The sequence below is a fragment of the Rhea pennata genome, chromosome 3 (genome assembly GCF_028389875.1).
Source record: "Rhea pennata isolate bPtePen1 chromosome 3, bPtePen1.pri, whole genome shotgun sequence".
NCBI classification, from domain to species: domain Eukaryota; kingdom Metazoa; phylum Chordata; class Aves; order Rheiformes; family Rheidae; genus Rhea; species Rhea pennata.
Window position 1 is genome coordinate 129,823,805 of NC_084665.1, and position 16,990 is coordinate 129,840,794.

General features: G+C 66.7%; 2 protein-coding genes across 5 annotated transcripts; both read left to right on the forward strand.

Moving 5' to 3' along the window:
- Positions 1–3: 3 nt before the first annotated feature.
- DNAJC5G (DnaJ heat shock protein family (Hsp40) member C5 gamma) lies at positions 4–2,388 on the forward strand. The gene is made up of 4 exons (XM_062571273.1): positions 4–190; positions 297–510; positions 600–753; positions 1,406–2,388. The coding sequence occupies exons 1-4, from the start codon at positions 78–80 to the stop codon at positions 1,486–1,488; spliced, it is 564 nt and encodes a 187-aa protein (XP_062427257.1). The 5' UTR covers positions 4–77; the 3' UTR covers positions 1,489–2,388.
- Positions 2,389–7,033: 4,645 nt separating this feature from the next.
- On the forward strand, positions 7,034–11,232 carry TRIM54 (tripartite motif containing 54). 4 transcript variants are annotated; one of them, XM_062571276.1, is made up of 9 exons: positions 7,034–7,314; positions 7,967–8,139; positions 8,406–8,748; positions 9,153–9,386; positions 9,565–9,587; positions 10,343–10,467; positions 10,621–10,719; positions 10,952–10,990; positions 11,093–11,232. In XM_062571276.1, exons 1-9 carry the CDS (start codon positions 7,147–7,149, stop codon positions 11,101–11,103), a joined length of 1,215 nt encoding a protein of 404 aa, XP_062427260.1. In that variant the 5' UTR covers positions 7,034–7,146; the 3' UTR covers positions 11,104–11,232. The 4 variants fall into 4 exon arrangements, with proteins under 4 accessions (XP_062427260.1, XP_062427258.1, XP_062427259.1 ...); XM_062571275.1 differs by having other exon boundaries at positions 7,036–7,314; positions 8,406–8,577; positions 8,653–8,748; positions 10,952–11,232; XM_062571274.1 differs by having other exon boundaries at positions 10,952–11,232.
- Positions 11,233–16,990: the final 5,758 nt, after the last annotated feature.

Below are 16,990 nucleotides of genomic sequence, written 5' to 3' on the forward strand. Positions count from 1 at the left end.
GCCGCCGTGCGGAAGCGGCGCCGAGCCGGGCCGGGCCGGGCCGTGACGCGCCGCCGGTGCTCGTCGCCGCGGGCAGGATGGCGGAGCCCGGCCGGCCGCAGCGGAAGCTGTCGCGGGCCGGGGAGAGCCTCTACCATGTGCTGGGCCTGGAGAAGGGCGCCTCCCCCGAGGAGATCAAGAAGGCCTACCGGTACGGCGGGGCGGCGGGCCGGGCCGGGCCGGGCCGGGCCAGGGCGGGGCGGGCGGGGGGCGCCGCGCCGCGCCGGGCCGAGCCGAGCCAGCCCTGCCGCCCGCAGGAAGCTGGCGCTCAGGTACCACCCGGACAAGAACCCCGAGGACCCGGCGGCGGCCGAGCGCTTCAAGGAGATCAACAGCGCCCACGCCACGCTGAGCGACGAGGGCAAGCGGCGCCTCTACGCCGAGTACGGCTCCATGGGGCTCTACGTGGCCGAGCAGTTCGGCGAGGACAGCGTCAAGTACTACTTCCTCATGTCCAAGTGGTGGTTCAAGGTGAGCCCTGCCCCGCCGCCGCGGCGGGGCTGCCGCGGGCCGGGCCGCCGCGGGCCCCGGAGCCTGATGGCGCGCCTCCCCCCGCGCAGGCCCTGGGGCTGTGCTGCGGCATCATCACCTGCTGCTGCTGCTGCTGCTGCTGCTGCTTCTGCTGCGGCAAGTGCCGGCCGCCCGAGGAGGACGAGTCCTACAAGTACGTTGATCCCGAGGACCTGGAGGCGCAGATACGCGCAGAGGACAACGGTGAGTTAGGCAGTCTCTGCCCCCCTTTGTGTGTCCAGCTCCCGTGTCCACGAGCACCTGGCTCTCTTCTGCTGCATGGGGTTTCTGGGGGGATCTCGTCTCATTTTGGGGGGACAGGGCACTCATTAGGCAGCAGGATCAGACTTCATAGCGTCTGTTGCTTAAGAGCCAACTGTTGGTGTTTCTAGTGCGAGCCTTGGCTGTTGACAGCTGGCAGAGGGAGCCCCTGCGCAGGCTGTGCAGAGTATCGTGTCCTATCTCCGCTCCCACTGGGAGAGGTCTTCCTGAAGGCCCTGCAGAGCTCTGGGGTCTAGAGACACCTGGGCTTGCACTCTCCTGGGGAAGGAGTGCAAGAGCAACCATGATCTAGGCTGGTCCATCCCCAGTGCTGGCAGGCCCTGGTCATGCTGTGATCTACAGCCTGAGATACTCTGGGATTTGGACTGCTCCTGCGTCATCTCTGCAGGTTTCCCTGGGGCAGAGGGACTGCTGGAATGGCTGTGTGCTGGCTGGAGGTGTGGGCCCTTGTCAGATGGGATGGAGAACTTCGGTTTGTGGGTGGGTGAACAAGGGTGTTGGGGTGTCCCAAACAGCTGGTTCCTGGCCCCGCAGTGTGGGGTTCAGCCACTGATCTGCAGCTCTTGTTTTCCAGATATGCAGATACCTATTGTGGCCCAGCCCCCACCCGCTGGAGCAGAGCCATCGCCAGGCGTCAGCACCAAGACGAATGCATGAGGCTGGCATCAGCCCGCCAACAGCCCCAGGACTCTGGGCAGGGATCCCCCTTGGGGACTCACTTTCCAGGACCCCTATTGTGCCACCCAGGGTGGCTGTCCGGCCTCACTGTGGCTAGAATCTCAGGTTAAATTGGCCAGCATCAGTGCAGAGGCTCCTTTGCCCCTGTTCAAGCTCCACAGAGATACCCCCTGTATCCTAGCACTGGCGACAGAGGGGGCCTGGAGCCCCTTGCTGCTGTGCCCCATCCGCGGTGCCTCTTCTGCAGCTGCATCCCAGCCCAGCCGTGGGCGCTAGCTCTCAGGTGAGGCCCCGCTGAAGGCAGACTGAACCCACTGTGAACTGGACTATGACCGGAGAGGCCGGGACTGGCTCCCCACTGGGACCAGCTGCTGGCACAGCACTCTAGCCCTGTGCACAGCCCAGCCACTCACCAGCAGCGCCCGGCGCCCCTGGCCTGCATGCACCCTGGCCCCTTGTTGCCCTGCTGGCTCTGGCTTGGCTGGGGGCCGCTGTTTGTGGCTGGAGCCAGGTGCCCTCCTTGGGGCCCAGCAGCCTGCCGGCAGCGCGCAGGGGCTGCCTGGCCCAGGCTCCGCAGCCTGTGGGGCGCAGCCGAGGGTACTAGAGACCATTAGCACTGTAATCCCTGGGGCTGGGCTGAGCCCGCTGCCTGCCCGTATGGGGACCCTCTGTGTGGGTGCTGGGTGCCAAATGCTGCTCGCGGGGCCGGTGCGCAGCCGTCTGTACCTCCTTCCTCCGTGCCCCGAGGTGCCGGGGCACCGCCTGCACCCCGCTCTGCCTGTTGCTGGCAGGCTCCCTGCAGGGCTGGGCCCGGGCACAGGCACTTTCCTTGGGTTTGTAGAGGTTTTATGGCACCATTAAAGGATGATGGGAGGGGAACGTGTTTGTGCGTGGTCTCTACGCTGGCAGGAGCTGCCTGAACTCTCAGGCAGGTGTGGCCTGATGGGATGTGCCCGTGCCCATCTCTGCCCTGTGCTGGCTGAGGCGGTGACCATAGGCTGGGGGGCGGTGGGCTGAGGAAGGGGCACTGAGCTGGTGGGTTGCAGCCTGAGTGCTGCTGGAGGGGGTGTTTTCTGGCAGACATGAATGTCGTTCTGTCACCTTCCTGAGACAGCTCCGTGCCCTCCGGGCGCTGCTGGCCCAGGCCTTTCCCCGCGCCTGCTGCCCGGGCTGGGCTGGGCTGCACAGTGCCCAGGCAGCCGGAGCCCAGCAGGGGCCCTGGGTCCCACGGGGCTGGCGTGGGCTCTCCCAGAGCTCCAGCAGCGCTGTCACGGAGGCACCTGTGTGAGGGGCCATCCCGGTTCCTCCTGCTGCCGGTGTGCTGGGTTGTGGCCGCCCTCTTCCCCGTCCTGCCTGGGGTGGTGGCAGGAGCCGTGACCCCACAGCCCCGTGGGGACGGGACATGTCCCCCGCGCTGCTGCGTGGGGTGCCGGGCTGGCATGCCGCCGCAGTGTGCAGCGCCCGCGGCCCGCCGCTGGGGCCAGCCCCGCTCCGCGCCTCCCGGGAGCAGCGCTCAGCCCCCCCCGGGCCCGTTTCCACCGCGTGTGCCAGCTCGTGGCTCCATGTGCGTGCCCCAGACGGTCCCTGCCCTGTGCCAGGCTGGGGAAGGGGCAAGCGGGCTGCCCCGAGCCCCGGCTGTTGTCTCCCGGCCTGCGGCTGCTTTGCTGCCTCACCCACTAAATATAGCCAGAGCGTCAGGGCGAGCGGCACGGGACGGGGCAGTCCCTGGCACCGGCGTTCCCGGGCATCCTTCCATGCCGCTGTCTGCTGGGGCGGACTCTGGCCAGTGTTCACGGGACCCGAGCCCGCTCCCAGCTCTGTTATCTCCCGGGAAGGGCATGTACCCGCCGGGCGAGAACCTGGCAGCTGGGCAGCTTTGTTCCTCCTGGGCTGGCTCGCGGCTGAGCCCTGCTGACCCCGCGCCAGCCCGGCCGGAGCCGTGTGGGGCCCCAGCTGGCCCCACGCAGCCCTCCCCACCCTGCTGCTGCAGCCTGGGTGGGGGCCCTGGCCCCGTCTTCGCCCCTTTGCAGGGGCTGTGGGGAGCCCTGCCACGCTGAGGGTGCCTGGGCTGTGCGCTCGGGGCTGGCTGGGAGAGGGGCAGCCCCATGTGCCCAGGAATGGTGCCTGGGAATGGCGCCCTGGTGTGCCGCGCCAGGAGCGTGGGGCTGGCAAGGGGAGGGGACTTGCTGGGATAGCGCTGTCTTTGCCGTTGGGCCGAGGGCTGCTACTGGCGCCATGGGGGCTGTACCCCCACAGCTGGCCTGGATCCAGAGCTGACAAAGAGATGAAGGGCAGCGAGGGGGTTGCCCGGGACTGGGAGCAGCCCAGGTGTTGACAGGGTGCAGGATACAGGATCCCTGGGACTGGGAGCACAGAATCACAGAACGGTTGAGGTTGGAAGGGACCTCTGGAGACCATCCAGTCCCACCCCTCTGCTCAAGCAGGGTCACCTAGAACATGTTAGACAGGATCGTGTCCAGGCGGGCCTTGAAGATCTCCAGAGAAGGAGACTCCACAACCTCTCGGGGCAACCTGGTCCAGAGCTCCGTCACTCTCACAGGGAAGAAATTCCCCCTCACGGTCAGGCAGAACTTTCTGTGCTTCAACTTCTGCCCATTGCCTCTTGTCCTGTCACACAGGACAACTGAAAAGAGTTTGTCCCCGTCCCCCTGACACCCTCCCTTCAGGTACTTGTACACATTGATCAGATCCCCCCTCAGTCTGCTCTTCCCCAGGCTGAAGAGGCCCAGCTCTCACAGCCGTTCCTCATAGGGCAGGTGCTCCAGCCCTCTGATCATCTTCATAGCCCTACGTTGGACTCTCTCCAGTAGCTCCATGTCTCTCTTGGACTGAGGAGCCCAGAACTGGACACAGGACTCGAGATGAGGCCTCACCAGGGCTGAAGAGAGGGGCAGCATCACCTCTCTCGACCTGCTGGGCAACACTCTTCCCAATGCACCCCAGCAGACCATTGGCCTTCTTGGCCACAAGGGCACATTGCTGGCTCATGGTCAACTTGTCATCCACCAGCACTCCCAGGTCCTTCTCTGCAGAGCTGCTCTCCAGCAGGTCAGCCCCCAGCTTGTCCTGGTGCCTACAGTTATTTTTCCCTAGGTGCAGGACTCTGCACTAGCCCTTGTTGAACCTCAGGAAGTTCCTCTCTGTCCAACTCTCCAGCCTGTCCAGATCTCTCTGAATGGCAGCAGAGCCCTCAGGTGTGCCGGCTGCTCCTCCCAGCTTGGTATCATTGGCAGACTTGCTGAGGAGGCACTCCGTCCCCTCATCCAGGTCGTGGATGAAGAAGTTGAACAGGATGGGACCCAGTCCTGAGCCCTGGGGGACGCCACTAGCCACAGGCCTCCAACTGGACTCCACACCACTGATGACGACCCTCTGAGCTCTGCCTTTCAGACACTTCTCAAGCCACCTCACTGTGCACTCGTCCAACCCCCACTTCCAGAGCTTCTCTAGGAGGATGTTATGGGAGAGTGTGTCCAAAGCCTTGCTGAAGTCAAGGTACACAACATCCACTGCTCTCCCCTCATCTATCCAGCCAGTGATTCCATCATAGAAGGCTATCAGATTGGCTAAGCATCATTTCCTCTTGATGAATCCATAATGACTACTGATCACCTTCTTTTCCTCCACATGCTTGGAGATGACATCCAGGATGAGCTGTTCCATCACCTTTCCAGGGATGGAGGTGAGGCTGACTGGCCTATAGTTCCCTGGGTCCTCCTTCTTGCCCTTCTTGAAGACTGAGTGACACTGGCTTTCTTCCAGTCCTCAGGCACCTCTCCAGTTTTCCAGGACCTTTCCAAGATGATGGAGAGCAGCCTGGCAACAACATCCACCAGCTCCTTTACTACCCGCAGGTGCATTCCTTCAGGGCTCATGGATTTGTGGGTGTCAGGTTTGCATAAATGATTTCTAACTTTCTAACCCAATCCTCTATGACCAAGGGAAAGTCTTCCCTTCTCTAGACTTTCTCCCTCATGTCCAGGTTCCAGGATTCATGGGGGCTGCCCTTAGCAGTAAAGACTGAAGCAAAGAAGGCATTCAGTAACTCTGCCTTCTCTGTACCCTTCATCACCAGGGCACCCACCCCATTCAGCAGCAGGCCCATATTTTCCCCAGCCTCCTTTTTGCTACTGATGTCTTTGAAGAAGCCTCTCTTATTGTCCTGGACATCCCCTGCCAGATTTAATTCCATGTGGGCCTTAGCCTTCCTCCTCTCAATCCCTGCATGCTCTGACTCCTATATTCCTCTCAAGTGGCCTGTCCCCTCTTCCATGTTCTGTTTGCTTCCTTAGTCTGTTTGAGTTTTCCCAGGAGCTCCTTGCTCATTCAGGCAGGTCTCCTGCCCTCTTTGCTGGACTTCTTACTCATAGGCATGCTCCACTCATGAGCTTGGAGGAAGTGATAGTTGATAATTAACCAGCTCTCTTGGAACCCACCTCCCCCCCAGGACCTACCCTGTTATCCAGGTCCTAGTAAGACCCTGAAGAGGCTGAAGTCCGCTCTCCTGAAGTCCAGGGTTGTCATCCTACTTATTGCCTTGCTTCCTCTACACATGATCCTGAACTCCACCACATCCTTTGGTCACTGCAACCAAGGCTGCCTCAATCTTCACGTCTCTAACCAGTCCTTCTTTCTTGGCTGGTAAAAGGTTCAGCAGCACGCCTCTCGTAGGCTCCTCCACCATTTGTGAGAAGAAGTTGTCATCAATGCATTGTAGGAGCCTCCTGGACTGTTTGTGCCTTGCTGTGTAGTCCCTCCAGCAAATGTCAGGGTGGCTGAAATCCCCCATGAGAACCAGGGCCTGTGATGATAAGGCTACCTCCAGCTGTCTATAGAAGGCCTCATCAACTTTCTCTTCCTGGTCAGGTGGCCTGTAGTAGACACCCACAACAGTGTCCCCCATGCTAGCCTGCCCTTTGATCTTTACCCATAAGCTCTCAACTGCCTCCTCCTCCTCCCTGCCTAGGCAGAGCTTGATGCATTCCAGTTGCTCTCTCACATAGAGAGCAACTCCACCACCTCGCCTTCCTGGCCTGTCTCTCCTAAAAAGCATATATCCATCCATGACAGCATTCCAGTCATGGGAGCTATCCACCATGGCCCAGCAGTTGCAAGGAGATCATGGCCCTGCCACCACACACGGATCTCCAGTTCCCCCATTTATTCCCCATGCTGCATGCGTTGGTGGACAGGCGTTTCAGAGAGGTGACCGAGGTTGCAGGTTTCCCAGGAGGGGTGCGAGAGGATCCCCCATAACTGCATCTCACACCCAGCCCCGGTGCAGACGGGGCTGGCGCATGGGATCCCAGGGCTGGCGCAGCCCCGGTGCCGGGTCTGGCCTACCGCCAGCGCCCTGCCGTGGGCCCGGCCCCGTGGGGATCCCCCCGGGCCCGGGCCGCAGCCGCTGCCGGGCCGGTGCGGGCGGTGCCGGGGGCGGCACCGCTCTGACTCAGTGTCACCCGACGCCGCCGACAGCTGCGGCACCCGCGCCGCCCCGGGCGGCTAAAATTAGCGCGGGCGCAGCGGCGGCGCCGGGGCCGGGAGCGGAGCGGGACCCGGAGCGGAGCGCGGCCGGGTGTGCACGGAGCGGGCCGGGCCGAGGCGGGCACCGCGGCCATGAACTTCGCGGTGGGGCTGAAGCCGCTGCTGGCGGAGGCGCGGAGCATGGAGAGCCTGGAGAAGCAGCTCATCTGCCCCATCTGCCTGGAGATGTTCACCAAGCCCGTGGTGATCCTGCCCTGCCAGCACAACCTCTGCCGAAAGTGCGCCAACGACGTCTTCCAGGTGCGGGGCGGCCGGGGGGCTGGCTCGACCCGCCGGGCCGGGGGCAACGCGGCCCAGAGCCGCCGGGAGGGAGTCGGAGCCGCCGGGGCCCGCCGGGCTCAGCCGCTCGCCCGCTGCCGGCAGCGCCGCGGGTTCGGGGCCGCGCACCGGCAGGGCCGCGGCGCACCCGGGCCGCTGTTGTTCGCTCCCGGCCCGGCTGGGGCGCCTCGATGTGGGGGTCCGAGCCGGGTCCGTCGGGTGCGGCGGGGCTGCGGCGGTTCGGTGCCGGTACCGGGATCGAGCGGCCCGGGGTTCCCCCGGGATCGGGCGCGGCGGGGCCGGGCTCCGGGTCTGGCTCCCGGCCCGGGCGGCGGGGCTGGCACGGCCTGAGGGGGCGGGGGCGGCCAGGGGAGAGGGGCTGCCCGGCGTCCCGGGGTGTGCCCGGTGCCGTGGTGCCGCCCGGTGTCCGGGGGCCGCCCGGTGTCCGGGGGCCGCCCGGTGCCCGGGGACTGCCCGGTGCCGTGGTGCCGCCCGGTGCCCGGGGACTGCCCGGTGCCGAGGTGCCGCCCGGTGCCGTGGTGCCGCCCGGTGCCCGGGGACTGCCCGGTGCCGTGGTGCTGCCCGGTGCCGTGGTGCTGCCCGGTGCCGCCCGCTCTGACCCCCCTCGCCCCAGGCGTCCAACCCGCTGTGGCAGTCGCGGGGCTCCAGCGCGGTGCCGTCGGGGGGCCGGTTCCGGTGCCCGTCGTGCCGCCACGAGGTGGTGCTGGACCGGCACGGGGTGTACGGGCTGCAGCGCAACCTGCTCGTGGAGAACATCATCGACATCTACAAGCAGGAGTCGGCCAGGTGCGGTGGGCGCGGGGCGGGTGCGGGGGGAGCCCACGGGGGGCGGGGGAATCCACCGGGAGAACCGGGGGAGCCTGCGGACGGACGGAGCCCCCTGGATCCGGGGGAGCACATGGGGCTCAGGGCTGGTGGTGGGAGCCCCCATGCGATGAGGGCATCAGGCCCCCCCCATGGGCGGGGGGCCAGTGGGCTCTGGGGCTGCATGCGCAACGCCCGGGGGTCCTGGGGTGCCAGGCGTGTGGTGTCACCGGCGCCCGTCCCCGCAGGCCGCTGCACGCCAAGGCGGAGCAGCACCTCATGTGCGAGGAGCACGAGGACGAGCGGATCAACATCTACTGCCTGCGCTGCGAGGTGCCCACCTGCTCCCTCTGCAAGGTCTTCGGGGCACACAAGGACTGCGAGGTGGCCCCGCTGCCCGCTGTCTACCAGCGCCAGAAGGTGGGTGGCCCTGGGGGGCTGGCACAGGGACGGGGGCTGCCCACCCTGCCGGCCCTCACCCCTGTCTGGTCCCAGAGTGAGCTCAGCGACGGCATCGCCATGCTGGTGGCGGGGAACGACCGCATCCAGGCCATCATCACCCAGATGGAGGAGATCTGCAGGACCATCGAGGTGGGTGCCAGGGCGCAGCGTGGCCCCTCGGGGCTCAGCAGCCCCATGCCCGGGGTGGCGATGTGCCAGTGCTGGTGCACAAGCTCCGCATCGCAGCCGGGTGGCTCCCAGCCCGCGCGCCTGCGTGCCGACCTCTGCTGCTCGCGGAGCAGCGTTCAGCGCCAGGAGCCCTGAGGATTCCTTACACCCCGTCCCACCGACCCCAGCCACTGCTGGGCTCAGGTTTCCCCAGCTCCACATGGCCCTGGAGCAGCACACATGGTCTCAAGGGCTGGGAGTGGCCTCTGAAACAGCAGCGCCTAAAAGTCACCCCAGAAACCCCAAGGCAGAGGGGCTGGTGGAGCCCGGGATGTGGTGGGACCCTGGGGCGCCGTGGGGAGCCCCTGACTGTGGCACTCTGGCAGGAGAACGGCCGGCGGCAGAAGCAGCAGCTGGGGCTGCGCTTCGACGCACTGTGCAGCATCCTGGAGGAGCGGAAGAAGGAGCTGCTGGAGAGCATCACGCGGGAGCAGGCGGCCAAGGAGCAGCGTGTGCGCGGCCTCATCCGCCAGTACGGCGACCACCTGGAGGCCTCCTCCAAGCTGGTGGAGTCAGCCATCCAGGCCATGGAGGAGCCCCAGATGGCTGTGTACCTGCAGGTCTGTCAGGGGTGTGGGGCTGCCCCATGGCTGTGCTGGTGGGGAGGGGAGAGTCTCTCTTGGGAGGGGTGTGGGGCTGTCCCAGGGCTCTTGGGGGACTGTTGGTGGTGATCAGTCATCAAGTGCCCAGGGGTCCCTGGCCCCACTGATTGAGCCCTGCTTCCCTCCCTCCCCCCAGCACTCCAAGGAACTCCTTAAAAAGTGAGTTGTGCCACAGCTGGGCACAGGGAAGGGGTCCGTGGGGCTGGGCCATGTCCGTGGGGCTGGGGCAAGTCCTTGGGGCTTGGGCAGGTTTGTGGGGATGGGCAGGGTCCATGGACCTGGCCAGGGTCAGTGGGGATGGGTCAGGTCAGTGGGGATGGGTCTGATCAGTGGGGCTAGAACCATAGGGTTGGGCTAGGTTGTGGGGCTAGGCTGGGGCCATGGGACAGGGCTAGGTATATGGGGCTGGGTTGGGTCCATGGGCTGGGCTGGGTCTGTGGGGCTGGGCCAGATCAGTGGGGTCGGGCTGGGATCATGGGGCCAGGCTGAAATTGTGGGGCTAGGCTAGGTATATGGGGCTGGGCTGGGTCGATGGGTCTGGGTTGTGGCTGTGGGGCTGGGCCAGGTCCAAGGGTCTGGGCTGGGTCTATGGGTCTGGGCTGGGTCTAGGGGTCTGGGTTGTGTCTGTGGGACTGGGCCTGGTCTATGGGTTTGGACCAGGTCCAAGGGTCTGGGCTGGGTCTATGGGTCTGGGTCTATGGGGCTGGGCTGTGTCTGTGGGGCTGGGCCAGGTCTATGGGTCTGGGCCGGTCTATGGGTCAGGCTGGGTCCAAGGGGCTGGACCGGGTCTATGGGGCTGTGTCAGGTGCTGAGGCCGGGGGGTTGGTGGGGCTGTGCCAGGGCTGTGGGGCTGGGCTGGTGCTGGAGCGGGGGCCTGCGCGGCGGTGTTGGCCCCACGGGTGCCCCTGCCCCAGGATCACGGACATGTCCAAGGTGTCGCTGAGCAGCCGCCCGGAGCCTGGCTACGAGAGCCTGGAGCACCTGCGCGTGCCCGTGGACGGCGCCGCCGAGGCGCTGCGCGCCATCGACTTCTGCTCCGGTGCCGACACGGGGGGATGCGGGGGGACACGGGGGGACGGGGGAACACCAGGGGACGGGCGGCGGGGGGACCTGGGGGACGGGGGGGATGGAGGGCATGGGGGGGCACGGGGGGCACGGAGGGGACACGTGGCCCCCGTGATGCCCCCCGCAGAGCCACTGGGTGCGGAGGAGCCCGAGGGCCCGGCCGAGGGCAGCGAGGCCGCCGGGGACGAGGAGTCGCTAGAGGGACTGGAGGTGCCCGACACCGACGGTGAGTCTGCGGCTGTGCCGTGGGGCCGCGCCGTGGGGCTGTGCAGTGCTGTGGGGCTGGGCCAGGGGGTCCGTGCCAGGGGGCCATGCCAGGGGCTGTGCTGTGGGGCCATGCTGTGCTGGAGGGAGCCGTGCCGCGGGGGCCATGCCATGGGGACACGCGCAGCGCAGCAGTGCTGTGCCGTGGGGCTGGGCAGCCCTGTCTCCATGCTCTCTCCGCTTTCCCTCTGCAGATGTGGGCTCATGGCAGAAGCCGGCCGGCACTCCCCATGGTGAGACCCTCCATGGGGCCGGGCCCGGGGGCGCCGGGGGGCAGCGGGAGCGCCTTGGGGATGGCGTCCCTGCGGTGGGGCTGAGGCCGCTCTCCCGTGCAGGTCAGCACTGAGCGGTGCCGTGGCGGCGTCCCGGCCGGCGAGTGCTGGGCACTGGCGGCACCGGCGCGTGGGGCGGGCGCCCCTGCCCAGCTCCCGAGCAGAGCTGCTCCCGCCCGGCATTAAACCATGCGAGAGGAAAACTGTCTCCGTGCTCCCTGCTTCGCTCCCGGTGCCACTTGCGTGTCCCCAGCACGAGCAGGCGGTGGCGGCGGCGGCGCGGTGCCCGGGGCGCGCTGAGCAAACAGGCAGTGACGAGCTGCCGAGCGCAGCCAGAGGCGCCCGCGCCAGGGCACGGCCCGTGGGCTGCACCGCCGCCACCGCCGCCGTCACCGTCACCACCGCGCTCCGGCTGCGTCAGCCGCCCGGCCCGGGCGCCGCGGCGGGCACGCGTCACGGCCGACACGGGAGGCAGCGCGTGGGGCTCGGCCTCGTCCCCTGCTCCGGTGACCGTCCCAGGTGCCGCCACCCCGCGGGGCCGTGGGCGGGGAGCTGAGGCCGGACGCGGAGCGAGCCGGGGTACCGGGGTGGTGCCAGGGCGAAGGGGAGTTGGTTGCTGCCCGCAGCTGTTGGTGGGAGCCTGGCCCTGCTCTGAGCAGGCTGGGAGCAGAGCCGGGGCTCGGCCACGGTGCCGCGGGTGCCACGTGTCACGCCACGCTGGACGCGGAGGCCCTGGAGCGAGCTGGGGCGGGAGCGTGGGATGCTCGAGGGAGGGGGTGCGTTTGCACGGCTGGAGGACAGGGCCCTTCACGGCCTTCGGGGTGCGGACGCCGGAGCCAAACTCCTCTGCAAGGGAAACGCAAGGCAGCCAAGTGGCAACGCACAAGCTGGGGTGGAGGAACCTCCCCTTTGAGGGGATCTGCTTGTGTAGCTGAAAAAGAGCCCCCCCCCAAGCTGCGCACAGCTGGTCCCAGGACACCACCAGCCTTACGAGGCTCAGACCTAGTGTCCGCAGCAAAGTCTAGAAGCCCGTGTCTATGTGTTTGAGGCATAAAACGCTCTCCGGTGTCCACAGCACCTTGACAGTTGCCCCAGGCAACTGGAGAGGATGGACAGAGGTGGGCTAGTGCCTGGTTGATTTTCCCTGGAAGGATCCTGTATATTCCTAGGGGATCCTGGGAGGGGACTGGGAGCTCTTTCAGGAAGGTCCCTTTGAGCATGCCTAGCAAAAAATGTGAGCTCACGGCCCTCTAAGACGTGGATAAGTAAGAGGCTGTGCAAGGCAGAGGGTGGCCCAGAATGCAGCAGGTGCATCTGGTTGACTCCTGCTGTGGAGGAAAGACACTGGGAGTTGAGAAAGGAGCTCCCTTCAGCACAACAGGTGCCACTGCACCTCTGCCCTCTTCCCGCTTTGATACTTGGGAAAGCTCCTTCTCCCAGGAGCAGAACAGCCCCACAACAGGGCTGGGCACCCTGAGCAGCTCCAGCCCTCCCAGAACAGGTCCTGCTTGGAGCTGGGGGTGGGCAGGAGACGGCAGTGCTGCAGCTGAGCCCACCTTGGTGTGGCACTGTGAGTGTCCCAGCTAACCCCCTTCCACGGGATGAGGCAGCATCTTCCTCTGCACGAGCATGTCCAACAGCGCAGCCTCCAGATACGGGACATGGCACAGCACATTCCCTGACATGGGACATGGCATGACACATATCTCCTCTATCTCAGTAGCCCTCAGCTGATCTCACTCCAGTTTGTCCACATATTTTGTTGTTGGGATGTAGGGTCTAGCTGTGGTCTAATGAGTGCTGAGTGAAGGGAGCTCACCGCTTCCCTCCATCTCCTGGCTGTGGTCCTGCTTGTGTAGTCCAGGACAGTGGTGGCCAGGGCATGCTGATGGTGCTCGTTGAGCGTGTGTCTGCTGAGCCCCCTCAGGCCCCTTCCAGCAGTGCTGCTGCCCACCCTGTCCGTCCCCAGCCCCCCAGCCCAGCCAGGGGTTCGTCCTTCCTGGGGCAGGATTTCCTGCCTGTCCCAGTGAGGTTCCTGCTGGCCCGATCCTCCAGTCTGCCAGGGGCTCACAGGACAGCAGCCCTGCTCTCCAGCCAGTGGCCTGGTCTGTGTTGGCCCAGTCCCCTCCCATTTTGGTGTCTTCCCCAGACTGGACGAGTGCGCTCTCCACTGCCGCCGCCTCCAGGTCATCGGCAAAAGCGCTGCCCAGGACCGCTGCCCCGAGAGCCCTGCGGTTCCCCACTTCTCACCAGCCTCCGGGCAGCGACGGCCCAGGAACCGCCGCTCCTGACCAGGAGTTGGGGGCACCGAGAGGGCCGCGCGGGGCAGAGCGTTGCCGGCAGGGCGAGGGAGGTGATCCTGTCCCTCCGCTCAGCCCTGGGGAGGCCACGGCTGGAGCGCGGGGCGCAGCGCTGGGCTGCCCGGTACAGGAAAGACATGGACATGCTGGAGGTAGTGCAGCTAAGGGCCATGGAGAAAACTGAGGGACTAGAGCATCTCTCCTACGAGGAGGGGCTGAGCTGGGGCTGTCCAGCCTGGACAGCAGAAGGCTCAGGGGCATATCAATGTGTCCAAACAGCCAGGCCGGGGGGGGGGGGGGGCTGGGAGGGATGATAGGGGAGAAGACAGGGCCAGACGCTTCTCAATGGTGCCTAGTGAAAAACAAGAGGCAATAGGCACAAGCTGAAATACAAGAAATTCTGTTTAAATAGAAGAAAAAAAATCTTTACTGTGAGGGTTCATAAACACTGGCCAGATTGTCCAGAGAGATTGTGGAGGCTCCATCCCTAAAGAGGCTCAAAACCTGACTGAAGTGGCCCTGAGCAACCTGCTGTAGCTGGACCCTGCTCTGAGCAGAGAGTTGAACCAGGTGATCTCTAGAGGGCCCTTCCACCCTCAGCCACTCTGTGCTCCTGTGCCCACTCTTATGCTTGCAGGGTGCAGCTCTTTTAAAGACCAGTCAGCTTTCCTTGATTTCTTTCACCCTTCAGAGGTTCCCCCACTAGTTCCCTGAATATGCCAGTTTGCATTTTGCTATGCATTTCCATCACTCCCATCTGGATCCTGAACACCACTATTTCATAGCTGCTGCAGCTGAGGCTGCCACTGACACCCCCAGGCAGAGCGTCCTTGTCAGTGACCAGCCCTTGCTGGATGTCTCCCATGACTGACCCATCCAGTACCTGCATCTAGAAGTTATTCCTGACACCCTCCAGAAACCTCTGTGACTGCTTGTGTCCTGCCATGTTGCTTTTCTAGCTGATACCATGGAGGTTCAAGTCCCCATGAGGACCAGGGGCTCCCATAAGGATATTGAGCTTCCCTCCACCTGTTTCATGAAGGCTTCATCCATGTCCTCCTCCGGGTCCAGGGTCTGTAATACACGCCCCCCCCCCACGGTGTCCCCCTCACTGCCCTCCCCTCCATCCTGGCTCACTAGCCATTGCCTGCAGAGCAGCCCCATATCCCGAATTGCTTCCGCACTGGCCCACACTCCCCTCCTGAAAGGCCTGCGTTGGTCTGTCGTTTCCCGCCATGCGAGGTGTCCCACCGTGCTGCCGGTGCTCCAGGACATCGTGCTGGTGTCACTGCATGGGGGGGGGGGGGTCGGCTGACAGCGCCCCGGCTGACGGCGCCGGGAGGGGGGGGGGCCTTGCCCTGCTTGGTCGGCCTGGGGGAGCCGCTGGGTCCCATCGCGCTGCCCGCTTTGCTCCCCACCACGGCCACCGCTACTTCCTTTCATGCGGGGGGGGGGGGGGGAAAGGTGATCCTCCCCACCGAGCGCCGCACAGCCCCATCACCAGACCCGGGTACTCGGCGCTGCCGGCCCCGCAGCTTCCTGCCCCACTCGCTGCCCGTGGGCCCGGCCCGGCCCCGCCGAGCCAGGTCCCCCCCCCGCCGAGCCGCTGCCCGGCGCTGCGCAACCCCCGCCCCGCACTCGCTCACGCCTCGGGTTTCCACCACGTTTTATTACAAAACCGGTGCCGGCCCGGCGGCGCCTGCGGGCCCATACCGGGCCCGGTACCGTGCCCGCCTGCCCCGGCGTCGGGGGGGAGGGGGCGGTTGCAGCGGGCGCAGCCCGGTGCCGGTCCCAGTCCCGGACCCGGTGGGTTCGCCGGTGCGGCGAGGCGGATGCGGCGGTCGTAGGGAGCGCGGCCCCGGCGCGGCCTCAGCGCCCCACGGCGTCGAGGATGAGGCGGTTGTCGTCGGCGCGGGCGCGCTGGCTCTGGGCGCGGGCGAGCAGCAGGAGGTGCCGCAGGAGGTGGAAGGTGAGGTCGATGGAGAGCGGTGGCTCGTCCCGCCGCGCCCGCCACGGCTCCCGGGGCGGCGGCAGCGGCGGCCAGGCCGGGCGGTCCCGCGCCTCGGCCTCGGCCCCCGCGGCCGCCCCCGGGACGGCGCCGTCGGGGCGCGCGGGGCGGGCAGCAGCGGGCGGCGGTGGGGGGGCGAGCAGCAGCAGCAGGGTGAGCAGCGCCCGCCGCATCCTGGGCTCCGTTCGCACCTGCGGAGCACGGGGCGCATAGGGAGCACCAGGGGACCCGCGGGCTTGGCGTGTCCGGGGACCCGGGACAGCTCCCGCACCCAGGAGCCAGAGGGGACAGGGAGCCTCGGGGGCCCCATTCCGTGCCTGGTGCGCCGGCCCCGCGCACTGCACCGACCACTGCCCCGTGCGCGGTCCCCGGCCCCACGCATTGCACCGACCACTGACTGCCCCGTGCACCAGCCCCTGCCCCACGTACTGCACCGTCCCCTGCCCCGTGCACCATCCCCTGCACCACGCATTGCACCGACCACTGACTGCCCCGTGCACCAGCCCCTGCCCCACGCACTGCACCGTCCCCTGCCCCGTGCACCATCCCCTGCCCCACGCACTGCACCGACCACTGACTGCCCCGTGCACCAGCCCCTGCCCCACGCACTGCACCGTCCCCTGCCCCGTGCACCATCCCCTGCACCACGCATTGCACCGACCACTGACTGCCCCGTGCACCAGCCCCTGCCCCACGCACTGCACCGTCCCCTGCCCCGTGCACCATCCCCTGCACCACGCATTGCACCGACCACTGACTGCCCCGTGCACCAGCCCCTGCCCCACGTACTGCACCGTCCCCTGCCCCGTGCACCATCCCCTGCACCACGCATTGCACCGACCACTGACTGCCCCGTGCACCAGCCCCTGCCCCACGCACTGCACCGTCCCCTGCCCCGTGCACCATCCCCTGCCCCACGCACTGCACCGACCACTGACTGCCCCGTGCACCAGCCCCTGCCCCACGCACTGCACCGTCCCCTGCCCCGTGCACCATCCCCTGCACCACGCATTGCACCGACCACTGACTGCCCCGTGCACCAGCCCCTGCCCCACGCACTGCACCGTCCCCTGCCCCGTGCACCAGCCCCTGCCCCACGCACTGCACCGACCACTGACTGCCCCGTGCACCAGCCCCTGCCCCACGTACTGCACCGACCACTGACTGCCCCGTGCACCAGCCCCTGCCCCACGCACTGCACCGACCACTGACTGCCCCGTGCACCATCCCCTGCACCACGCATTGCACCGACCACTGCCCCGTGCACGGTCCCCTGCCCCGACCACTGCCCCATGCGCGGTGACTTGCCCAGCGCATTGCACCGTCCCGCACCCAGTGCGCCGTCCCCAGTCCCGTGTTGCACCGTCCCCGGCCCCGTGCACCGTCCCGTACCCGGTGCGCGGTGCTCTGTCCCGTGTCGCAGCGCTGGCGGTGGAGCGGAGCGCGGTCGGTTCCGCGGGAGCTGAGCCGGCGGCGCTGCCGGTGTTTATATAGGGCCGGGAGCTCGGGCTGACGTCAGCGCCGGGCGCGCACCGGCCGGCGGGGGTCGGGGGCGGGACGGCACCGGCGCGCGGGCGGCGGGAGCGGGGAGCGGAAGGGGCCCCGGGACGGCGGCGCCCCGGGACCGGCCCTGCGCTCACCGGCACCGGCGGG

Bases quoted from the DNA above. Each gene is read 5' to 3' on its own strand.
- DNAJC5G (XM_062571273.1), top strand. From the start codon at position 78: ATGGCGGAGCCCGGCCGGCCGCAGCGGAAGCTGTCGCGGGCCGGGGAG. The intron at 511-599 runs GTGAGCCCTGCC...CCCCCCGCGCAG, and splicing joins TGTCCAAGTGGTGGTTCAAG to GCCCTGGGGCTGTGCTGCGG. The intron at 754-1,405 runs GTGAGTTAGGCA...CTTGTTTTCCAG, and splicing joins GATACGCGCAGAGGACAACG to ATATGCAGATACCTATTGTG.
- TRIM54 (XM_062571274.1), top strand. From the start codon at position 7,147: ATGAACTTCGCGGTGGGGCTGAAGCCGCTGCTGGCGGAGGCGCGGAGC. The intron at 9,588-10,342 runs GTGAGTTGTGCC...CCCCTGCCCCAG, and splicing joins TCCAAGGAACTCCTTAAAAA to GATCACGGACATGTCCAAGG. The intron at 10,468-10,620 runs GTGCCGACACGG...TGCCCCCCGCAG, and splicing joins CGCCATCGACTTCTGCTCCG to AGCCACTGGGTGCGGAGGAG.